The sequence below is a fragment of the Condylura cristata genome, unplaced genomic scaffold, assembly GCF_000260355.1.
Source record: "Condylura cristata isolate star-nosed mole 26May11 unplaced genomic scaffold, ConCri1.0 scaffold00041, whole genome shotgun sequence".
Classification (NCBI taxonomy): domain Eukaryota; kingdom Metazoa; phylum Chordata; class Mammalia; order Eulipotyphla; family Talpidae; genus Condylura; species Condylura cristata.
Window position 1 is genome coordinate 2,250,714 of NW_004567142.1, and position 11,729 is coordinate 2,262,442.

General features: G+C 49.9%; 1 protein-coding gene across 1 annotated transcript in view; it reads left to right on the forward strand.

The window, feature by feature from the left end:
* Positions 1–215: 215 nt before the first annotated feature.
* Positions 216–11,729, forward strand: part of LOC101630024 (poliovirus receptor homolog) — a 14,714-nt gene continuing 3,200 nt past the window's right edge. Inside the window, exons 1-6 of the mRNA XM_012733676.1 lie at positions 216–414; positions 3,955–4,314; positions 5,825–6,124; positions 7,811–7,928; positions 10,075–10,223; positions 11,049–11,165. Coding sequence (XP_012589130.1) covers positions 348–414; positions 3,955–4,314; positions 5,825–6,124; positions 7,811–7,928; positions 10,075–10,223; positions 11,049–11,165 — 1,111 coding nt within the window. The 5' untranslated portion in view covers positions 216–347. The remainder of the gene's footprint in view (positions 415–3,954; positions 4,315–5,824; positions 6,125–7,810; positions 7,929–10,074; positions 10,224–11,048; positions 11,166–11,729) is intronic.

The window sequence follows — 11,729 nt, forward strand, 5'->3', positions numbered from 1 at the left end:
GAGTAGAAGGACAGACACTGGGTAAGAACGGCAGGGTCTGATTCTACTAACAGATAACAGATCGAGTCTCAGTTTAGTCACTGGCTTTGGGATTTGTTTAGTCTCTTCCCATCTGTTTCCACAGTCAGGGGCGCCGGCGCCGCACACCGGTAGCCCAGCTCCCCTGTGCCTCTGGCTCTGGAAGTGAAAGACTGGAACTTCCCGTTCCCGCCCTCTGGCTGTGACGTCCCGGGTATTCAGGACCGACCCGGACCCAGCTCAGAAGTCCTGACCAGTGGTGAGAGCGCGGTGGGAAGAACGAGTCACGGAGGAGCGGCTGGCGAACCAAGCCCAGCCCGGAGGGAACCATGGTCTCCGCGCGGCCGCCGCTGCTGCTGTGGCTGCTGTGTCTGTCCTTGGAGCTCACAGGCGCGGGTGAGTTGACCGCGGGCTGTTCAGCCGCCCTGCCCCTCCCTGCCCCTCGGTCGGGTCACTGATTCCTTGATTCCTGGGTTCCCGAAGGCTGAGTGCGTGGCCCTTTGCCACCCATTCCCCTCAACCGAGGGATGGGGAAATAAGGGTCCAGGCAAGACCCTCTTATCAGTATCCCCAAAAGCCGCTTGACTCCAGTGGCTTAGGGAGATTTCCAAGGCATGAGTGAGAGCATGAGGGGGGCGGGAAACCCCAGAGGGTGACTCACTAAAGAACACCTCACTCCACTGCTGCTGGCCACACCCTTTCTCCTCAGACCCCACAAGCCTAGGGAACACAAGTGAGGCTGCCCAGCTGGGAGGGGTAGTGGTCCATCACCTCCTTCCATCTCTGATCCCCAGTGTCTGCCTCTAAGGGTGGCTCATGCATTCATCCTACACACTGTGTGTACTCTAGGGGACAAGTATTGGGAACAGCTCTAAAATTCTGCCAGCTAGAGGATTACAACAGCTTTCAACATGTAATGCCTGTGTGAGTTCAGGGAAGCTATCTGAGTAATTTTGAAATAATCAGGCTGACCTATACATTTTTTTTTTTTTGGAGGCTATAGATATTTCATTAGCTTGATAGCGGTAACCATGTAACTAGGTATGTATGGAGCAAATCATGAGCTATATATATATATATATATATATATATATATATATATATATTGCACTTTCACTTTTCCTTGTTCTTTCTTTTGTTTGTTCTCTGTACTTCATGACCTCTGACACACAACAGCTATCTCTTTTTTTTTTTCTCTCTCCACCAACCCACCTGTATACACACACCTAGGACTTCCTCCCTCAACCCCTGTTATATAATTAAGAAAGTAGTTGAACACAAAGGGATTACAATTGAGATTTAAAAAAATGTACAAAATGATGTAAAAATAAACTGTTATATTATAAAAAAGAAAGAAAGTAGTTGAGAATATACATCATAATCTGGGTCCACTCCCCCTCAAGGTTTATGTCATCAGAGGCAGGAAGAGGGGAGTTTTAGAAGATAAAGCTAGGAAGTGGAGTATCTGAGTTTAAGACCATCTGTTTAAAATGTGTGTGCTGGTTACAGGTGCATCTTCCAGAAGAATGTTGCGGGGTGGGGCCTTTGTTGCAATCAACAGAGAAGTCTTTCTTAATCACTGGGAGGAGAGGTCAGGAGGCCCATGTTCCTCACTGTCATCCATGAGGAGAAAGTCTCTGGGCATTCTTTTGTGAAGAGTTCATTTAGGCTGGTTGCATTCCACCTGTGATGGACAGTCAGAGAGAACATGTTTGATTCAAAGTAGGTTCCAGAGCTCCCTTTGTGAGGAAGGATGCTGAACAAGGGCAGATGTGTGGGTAGAACAATAATGGTGGGTGAATAATAACATTGAGTATGGTCTCAAGGAAGTTGGAGTACCTCATCTCATCACTTCCCAAAGGAGGATTCTCCAAATATGGGCTGCTTCTTTAACAAAGAGGAAACCCAGACTTGAAGAGTTCCAAGTCCCAGTCTAAAACCTCTTAAGGAGACTGCTAGCGTGGCTCCTACTGTGACCCACTTACTGACAAGACGTAGGAGCGCAGTGAGGGCAGTGACTTGCGCAGGCCCCAGGAAGAGGTAGCAGAGACAGAGGAACTGAACAGAAGAAGCTTTCAAGGCCCTCTCCCCACCCACCCACACACCCCAGGACGGGAGCACAGGGTGGAACAGGCCGGGGTCTGAGCATAGGCTCCGTTGCTCACCTGCTGAGTCCTTAGGCCAGGGCTTGGCCTGACAAGGTCACGTGCCCTACAGAGCAGAGGGTATGAAAATACTAGAACGTATGTCATGAGCCACTGCAGAGGGTTGGAAGCAGCCACGTCAAGGTGTTTGATAGACGCTAAATCACAGAGAAAGGCCATTTCATCCTCCTGGGGGCGAGAGAGGAGAATTTGCCCTGTAGTGGAGAAAGCCATCAGAGGACATGTGCTGGTCCAGTGCTGTATAGCAAGGCAGTAGGGGGCCAGAGTTCCAGCCTGATGAGTCTCCCCACCATCCCACAATTCCTTGTGTCCAAACGGTGCCCTTCTTCCAAAAGGTACCCTCCCAGCACCCTCGTCCTTGGCCTCCCAGCTCCCTCCTCCTCGCAGTAATAACAGTGGTAATAAATATGTCTTGATCCCTTTGACACAGATTTCGCCCTTGAGTCCTTGCAACAACCACGCTAAGATACAATCACCCGTTTAGATTATGAAACTGCAGCCTAGAAGAGCGAAAACACCCACACAAAGTCCATAACTAGTGAGTGGCAGGACTGGGGTTCAAAGAACTCCTCCCACCTTCTGCATTTCCATTATTATTAATAAGAATACATACCATTGTATTTATTAACATCAATAGAGCCAGGACAGTGTTCAGGTTTACTGAGGGCACAGGGGTCCCTGTGGGAGCCCCAAGTGCCCGGGGATCTGGTCTGGAATTAGCCAGCAGGGGCCATAGTCCAAGGGTGGGCAGGAAGGGTCCACAACCTGGATTCACTGGAAATGTGACTCTCAGCACCGCCCAGCCCAAAGCCTTTACGCCTGCCATGGCCATGGAGGAGGGGTGGTTTCAGGGGCTAGCCTCCTTGCCAGTGTGGCCCCAGAACTCAGCATTTTCCCACGTTTCCCACTTGAGGGAGGGCTGATGTTAGTCCTTCCCCAGAGAGGTCACCTTCTCCACAAAGTACACTTCCTGTCTCACGCAGGGCACTCGGGCTTGGCGGCGCTGTGTCTGGATCCAGTGCAGGCCCTGGGCTGAGCCAAGGGCCAACGTGGGACTCTGAACTTCATAGGTTCTGAGACCTAGAGTCCCATTTTCCCACCTCTAAATCCCAGGATGTGCTGACCACTGACAGAGCCCTGCTATTAATGACAACGTCTTGGTGGAGTCTTAAAACTGATGACCCTGGAGTAATGAAAAATCTGGCATTAGATAGAGTGACAGGGTCCTCCCTGGTGGCATAGTGGGTTAGAGCACAGCACTATGAAGCTATCACAGCCACTGTAGCATGAGTTCAATCTCCGGACAGGGAGGTGACCCACATGGCGAGGCAGACCTCTCCTGTCTCACCCACTGCTCCCTTCAACAGTGTACTTTGTCGACCTGCCTATTCTGCTCCCCACTCTGTCTCTGGTGAATCCTCTCACCTCCCACACCTCTGGCCTGTACCCCAGTTCTATATGCATAAATAAATAAATCTTTTGAAAAAAGATAAAGCCACAAAATTTATCAGTTTTGAAAACTGATGATGCTGCTGACTTTGAGGAAATATGGCAATAAAAAGCAGAAAATATGGTGCTAAATCCCAGAGAAGCAGTGAGGCCATAGTTGCTGAGCAGCCAGGCCCCTCACCCTGGCCAGGATAACCCTACCCTTACCCCATAATGGACCCCCAAGGTCCCTGGCACAGCAGGTGCTGACCTAGGTGAGGGGCCACTCCCCGAGCCAGAGCCCCAGGGTCTGACACCCCACCCCAACCCTGTTTCGCCTCAGGGACCCGGAGGGTTATAGTGCTGGCGCCCAACGAGGTACGTGGCTTCCTGGACCAGACAGTGACACTGCCATGCAACCTGCAGCCTCTGGAGCCCGGCGTGCAGGTGACGCAGGTGACCTGGATGCGGCGAGAACCATCCGGGAATGCGCACAGTGTGGCAGTCTTCCATCCCACCCAGGGCCCCAGCTTCCCACACCCCGAGCGTTTGCAGTTCGCCAAAGCCAAGACAGGTGTGGAGCTGCAGGACGCATCGCTGATGGTGAGTGGCTTGCGTGCAGAAGACGAAGCCAACTACACCTGCGAGTTCGCCACGTTCCCACAGGGCAGCGGGAGCGCCCAGACCTGGCTCCGAGTGTTCGGTGAGCAGGGGTTGGTGTGGGGTGCTGGGAAGAGATAAAAGGGAGGTAAAGAAAGAGTAGGTAGGACCTGGGAGGGAGTGAGCAGAAATTTTATGGGAACTATAGAAGAGGTTTGTGGTGGGGAGGGGATGGTTACAGGTGGGAATTCTTGAGGACTAGGAAAGAGTAGTTGACCCTGAGTGGCAGGGTAAGAAGTTGGAGAAGGAGCAGAACCTGGGTGGGGCGGAGCAGGGAGGAGTACTGGGCGGAGCCCAGGAAGCTGACTCTCTGGACCCTCCTTCCGCCTGGGGAGAATAGAATTGACCAGAAAGCTGCCCTGAGGTGGAGGTATATCCAGGCCAGGGCTTAGAACAAAGGAAGGCAGGCTCATGATGCCTCAGTTATGGACATTCCCCTTGGTGAGGAAGGGGAGCAGACCAAAGGAGAGAGATTCTAATACCCAGGAGAGGCCGACTTCCCCCCAGCAGGACCCAAATGGGCAGTGGGCTCCTCCCCCTGCCCCCTCAGGGAATCCAGGATTACTTTTCATGAGTATCCGATGAAGCTAGGAACTTAAGAGGGCTCTGTACCTCAGTTTCCCCATGTGTGAGAGGGAGATGGCAATGAAGATATGTAAGAACAGGCATTAACTTTTTACATATGTGCCAGGAACTGTTCCAGGCCTTTGAATGAGTAGACGGGTAGACAGTGTAGATGGGATAGAAAAGGACGCATACCAGTGTGGACAGTGGTCACAGGCAACAGTGTAGACAACATTGGAACTGTGACAACTGGTGGCATACATGACTGGTGTAGACAGAGGGACAGGGTGTGTTTCTGGGGAGCCAGTTTAGCCAATGTAACTCACTGAAAGTAAACTGCTGGCAGCCTGCACCCAGAGGCAGTTCTGGTTATTCCAGGAAACCTGGGACTTTGAGACTGAGCACTTAGGGTATAGGTGATGATGGAGAAGGAAAGGTTCCTCAGATTTGGGAAGCACCGGGTGGTGAGTGAGAGAGGGTTTTAGTCAGACAGCTGTCATTTACAATATGACCTTGAGCTAGTCACTTCGCTCTCAGTCACCAGGGCAGTTTCGGTCACTCAGCCATCACTTCCTTCATGAAGCCCTTCTGGTGCCCTCATTTAAATTCAGGTGCCCCTCCTGGGCTCCCTCATCCAGCCTTACCCACTATGGGTCCTCACTGTCAAGGGAAGTCTCTCTTTGTCTTGGACTATATGCCCCAGGAGAGCAGAGTCTTATTCATAACTAGGTCCCCTCACAGAGCCAGGCAGTGCACTCAATGCCCAGGGCAATCATATTTATCAAGCACTTACTATGTGCTCAGTACCATTTTAAGACTGGTAGGTACTGGTATCTACCTATTCTCATTGCCAATGGTCCTGTCATTATCTCTAGTTGACAGACAAGGAAATGGAGGCAAAGCTGTGCCCAAGGCCACCAGTTGCTGAGATGTTTGTTGAATGACCATAGGTAAAGAACGACCAATACCCCTTTTGCTTCTCTCCCCAGCTGAGCCTCAGAACCAGGTTGAGATCCAGGAGGATCTGCTGGGCACAGAGCCTGTGGCCAAGGCCCGCTGTGTCTCCACGGGGGGTCGCCCACCCGCCCGAATCTCCTGGTCCTCCTCACTTCAGGACAGAAATGTCACCATGACCCAGACACCAGGTCCCCTACCCGGCACATTCAACGTCACCAGCATCTTTAACTTTATACCCTCAAGCCTGCTATATGGCCAGAATGTCACCTGCAGAGTGGAGCACGAGACCTTCAAGGAGCCCGTCCTGCTGAAGATGACCCTCGCTGTGCGCTGTGAGTGTGTCAGATGACCTCCACCCCTCATGTTGTCTAGACTGACTCCCTTGAACACTTTACATGGGCACCTTCATTTCTACCCTGTGTATGCTGCTCCCCTAGAGAACTATCTGTATTTTTCTCCCAATGCAGAACATACTTCCCTCTGATAATCATCTAGGGACTTTCTTCCTCCCTACAAAGGCTACACTGGTTTGCCTGTGTTCTATCTACACCATCTACTCTGGTCCTGTGATACTGCATCACCTCCACTCACTCCCCCAAGATCCTGACATCCATAGCACAGCCTTACCTCACTAAACAATGGGGACATGTTCTGAGAAATGTGTCATTAGGCTATTTCATCGTTGTAAGAACATCATAGAGTGTAATTACACACACCTCAGTAGTAAAGCCATTCCACACCTGGGCAGGATGGTACAGCCTGTGGGGATCCGTATGGTTCCATCCATTATTGACTGTAAGGTGTCATCAGGTGAGACAAGATTGAACTATCATTAAATGAGCCATAACTGCATTATCGTTAAGTGAGGCGTGACCATATTGTCTATACCACAACCCCAGATGCAACCCCCAGACCAGTTTGACAGAAGGAGGCCAGTTACACTGTGATTTAAACTTGTCTTGTAGCCACCCAATTAAAAATATAAAGAGATGAAATTGATTTTCATCACTGATTTTTTTTCTTACCCCAGTGGACCTCAATACTACCAGTACAACATGGAATCAGATCTAAAAAATATCAGTGAAGTCTTCCACATTCTTTTGCCCTGCAAGTCTTCCTGGTCTAATGTGTGTTTAGGACCCATTGTGTTCTATAGTCATGGTGGCTGCCATACTGGACAACCGAGATCTAAACTAGGCTCCCCCATGGTCTACAGTGGCTCATAAAAATTCTCTACACGTACATATACATACACACCACTTGTCTTAATTTCATCATTTTCATCCAAGTTTGTTTTGCCCCACCACCACTTCCCTTGGGAACTAACTCTTCTACATGGACATCTGCCCTGCCAACACCCTGTGTACACAAAGCTCATCAGAAATATCTACACAGGCTCTCCTGGAAGCTATTGTCTTCTGGTCATGGTCTATACTAAATTCTCCACTCTGAGGGTTGCTACACTATTCCCTCTGGCACTGTCTACACTGGATGCCTACAATATTGCCATTTGGTCTGAGAGAGGAAGGGAACTACCCTGATGCTCCTTCTCTCCACTCTCCACTGCCCTCCACCCCACAAACACCAAAAAAAAACCTCTCTCATGGGCCTTCCCTTGAAACTCTGGAAATTATTCCCTGTTAATCTCATCTAGAAGGGATAAGTAGCAATCAAAGCAGGTCCTCAGGACTCTTTCTTGTAGTACTTGTCAGCACTTTGAATATGGTCCTGTGTGTGGTGAGTCCCAGAAGCCTCTGCTCACAGGGCATTCAAGGCAGAAGCTTGTGGCTGCTCAGGAAAGCCAGCAGAGAGGCAGGTCCTAAGAATCTCTCTGCCCATCTCCCTGATCCCCATGGACCTGTAGACTTCTGTCCTCTGAGGAACCTGTTGCCTCAGATTCCTCACAGGCCTCTTCAACTCCGGCTGCTTGTAAGGTCATGTTGTGACATGAATCCCACCTATCTCTAGGCCCCCCTGAAGGCGCCCTGACTCTCAGCCTGTGTGTCTGTGTCCCCCAGACCCTCCTGAAGTCTCTATCTCTGGCTATGATGACAACTGGTACCTTGGCCGAAATGAGGTCACGCTGAACTGTGATGTTCGGAGCAACCCCGAACCCACAAACTATGTCTGGAGCACGTGAGTCCTTGCGAGGGTGGGGGCTGGACTCCTGGGTCTGAGGGAGAAGGAGCTGGGGCTAAGGAGGAGGGAGACACAGAAAGGACAAAGAGAAAGAAGTTGACTTTTGTTCCCCATTAAAACTGTCTTGGGTGCACAGAATTTTTGAGCTGGCGTCTCCCAAGCACAGTTACACCTGCCCTTTCCTGTGTGTCCAGTACTTGCCCTCATCACGTGACACACCCCACTCCAGACAGGGTCTATACTATCTCCAGCCCAGTTTAAAGATCAGGAGGGGCCCCAATAGCTGCTGTCATTTCATGAGTCCCACAACCATAAAGGTGCAGATTCAGCCCTCAAATCAGGCACCAAACCTGATCCTCTTAACCTCCCAGCTGTGCCACCTTGTGGAACCTGCTCAGGTGTCTCTGACAAAGTAAGGATTGTCCCTGTTCTCTAAAAGATGAGGTTCAGAACAATGAGAAAGTGTCCTCAAATTCACTCCATGGTGGGGAGCAAAAAGCAAAGGAATATATTTTCCCATATTGTTATTGGACCTTTGTCTTTATTTCAGAGATAGTTTATGACTACTGTAGAAATGGCAGACAATACAATTCTCAGCAAAAAAAAGACAGTGGCATCTATTGTCATGTACCTAACCACCTCCATAAATAGCCACTGTTACCTTTTGTTATATAACCTTCTTGCCTCTTGATCAAAACAAAAACTGTGCTGTGTGTAGTGTCAAATTTTAAAAATTTTCTTCTGTGTCACCAACACCTCTCCTCGTCAAAGCACATAAGTCTCTATGCCCATTGGTCTTCCCCCAATATTGTATTAGAACATTCACACAGAGAGAAAAGTTGAAAGAATTTTCCAGTAAACACTCAGAAACCCACCACATGGACTTGCTCACTAACGTTTTACTGTTCTTCCTTTTTGTCTTGGTTCTGTCCTTCTTTTAGCTCATATGCAATTCAAAGTACCCACCGCTTCCTTTTTAATGCTACTGAGAGTTCCCAGGCACATGCCACCGACTACTTAACCAATCCTGAATGTGGGGTTCAGAGATCATTCCCCACTTCCACTTGAGCAACAGGTCTTTGTGGGAAGCATCACCGCCTGTCCATCTCTGTGTATAAACCCTGTGGTTTGTCAGTTGCTGGTGCCTCAAAGTGCTTAAGCCACACACCACTGGGTCTTCATCTCAGCTCTGTAGTGTGCCCCAAACCCCATGCTTCCATATCCTTCATCCATAAACCAACATTTGAGTGCCAGATGCTATTGACTGGCACACTTGGGTAAAAAGAAAAACCAGACCAAGTTCTTCCTAGAGTTTGCCTTCTAGCCGGAGAGAGAAACATTGAATAAGATAAGGTTGGGAAGCACGTAGCATGCCAGCTGCTGCTAAACACCATGGAAAAGCTAAAATATGGGAGGGGCCATTACCATGGAAATAGGGTGGCAAAGGAAGGTGTCCCTAAGGCAACATCTGAACAGGAACCTGAAGGAAGTGAAAGAGGAGCTGGGAAGAGCATTCCAGGCATAGGGAACAGCATTTCAAGTTTAGGGAACAACATATGCGAAGACCCTGAGGAGGGAGTGTAACTGGAGTGTTTGAGGCCAATAAGGCGGCCTCTGTGAATAAAGAGTCAGGAGCAAGGGAGAAAGAAACAGATAACATGGTCAGAACATGTGGGGGCAGCTGCTGTAGGCTGTGTGCCTGTTGTAAGGATTTTGACTGTGGCTTTGTATAAGGTGAGGGGAGAGCCCTGGAAGGCACTGAGCGGAGGAGAGACATGAATTGACTAGGTTCTAGCAAGATCTCCCAGGCTGGTGGGTGGGGACAGTGTGGGCTGGGAATGAGAGGGGAGCCTGGTGAGAAAGTGATCACAGTGACCTTGGAGCAGTGGGGGTGGTGGGGGAGGGGGTCAGACTAAGTGGTGGCTTCAGGGCCTGAAGGACTCATGGGTGTTGAATAGATTCTGAAGGTGGGGTCGACAGGATCTTCTAGGTCAGATGTGGGTCTGATAGGATGACTTGAGGAGACTCCAGAGTTGCTCTTAACTTGTCACACAGATACCATGAGAGGGCTGTGTCCCCTGATGACCTGTCATCTGGCACCTCCAGCAGAGGCCACTTCCTCACCCATCTCTCTCTCCCCCAGGACCACAGGTTCTCTGCCTCCTTCTGCTGTGACCCAGGGCAGCAGGCTTCTGGTCCACACTGTGGATGAATCAATCAACACGACTTTCATCTGCCACGTCACCAATGACTTAGGGACTAGGCAGGCAGAATTGACTGTTCTGCTCAAAGGTGAGGAGCCCCTCAGTGAGGAGAGGGACCAGAGGAGGAGGTCCCAGTAGTATTTTGTCTGAGGGAAGGATTTAGGGGCAATACTGGTTAGCTGAGTGCTTCAGCCACAAGAATGTTCTCTGACTCCATCCTCCCCTTAGCCTTCTCAGGAAAGGACTAATGGAGTCAGATTTGCACCCCCCGCACCCCCTGTTAATTCAGCATCTCTATGGTTGTCTGGATATACCCTCTCTGCAAACCCAGACTGGGGTGGTTTTGAGATGCCTCTTTCCCAGGAACCCAGCAAGTCTGTTCCAAGTACAAGACTATCAGTTTCAATTGATGGAATCACAGAAACTTTTTAAAGTCATCCCATCAAAAAATGGGCCTATATTGAAAATGCACCTTCAGTTATAGCTAGATCCAGATGCTCAAATTGTGTATCCCAGGAACTTTTCCTTACATCTCTTGTTTCTGGTTTTCTCTGTGCTGGCTCTCTTCTTAAGAAGACTCTCTTCTTGGGGAGGCAAGAAGTCCCACAGCAGCTCCAGGCTCAAGTGCAGCACTTCAGTAGTCTCAGAGGAAAGAATATACCTCTTTCAGTTCAAACCAAAGTCTAGGCCTGCCTCTCATCGCTCACTCCCAGCCCAAGAACCGATCATAGCTGCCAGAAAGAGCAGAATGCTCTGAATGCTGGTCTGGGTCAAAGTCGTAACCTAGGAACGAGAGGGTGTGGTGAAGTCCACTTGAACTTTGTAGAATGAGGCAGGGAGCCAGCGGTAGAATACAGGATAATGTTTGCTAGGTAGATGAAAACCCCTAAATCCCTGTTTCCCTCTCTTCCAGATGAACCTCCTGGGGAGTCCAAAACAGGATCGTTCACTGTGATCATCTCGATTGTTGGGGTGCTCATAGTGGCTCTGTGTCTGGCAGTGATTGCTTTCTGGAAGTTCAGAAAATCCCGTGAGTCTCGTCTTTGGCACACTCTTCCCTTGTCTGCCGTGAACTAAGCCTCACCATAGCCACTACGACAAACACCCACTATGCTGGGCTCCCTGCTGAGTGGTCTATGAGGCAGCCTCTCCCGGAATCCTCACCCCAGAACTTTGAGGTTCCCTCATTTTATAGGTCAAGGACACTTACAGAATAAGGCCATCGATTCACTTTACAAATCTCCAGGGGTCGGGGCCCATCCTATCCTCAAAGTCCACAATAAAGACTTTGGTTTTAATCCAGGGGACAGGAGGGCCCTAGGGAACAGAATACCATGCACCCTCCAGCCTAGTCACCGGAGTCCCAGCCCCTGGCCCTCAGCGGGCCTTACTAAGGCCCTCTGCTCTCAGGCTCTGCATGGCTGTCCTCTGTGGTGCCTCCTCTCTATGGCTCTTTCTGGGGAAATCCCGTGGCCATTTCTATAATCCATACAGTGCATTCACAGCCACCTGGCCTGCTCAAACCTCCCTGCGAACTGAGTCCTGCTGTGAGCTACATTTCAGAGCAGGAAATGTGCACACAGAGAGGAAAGTC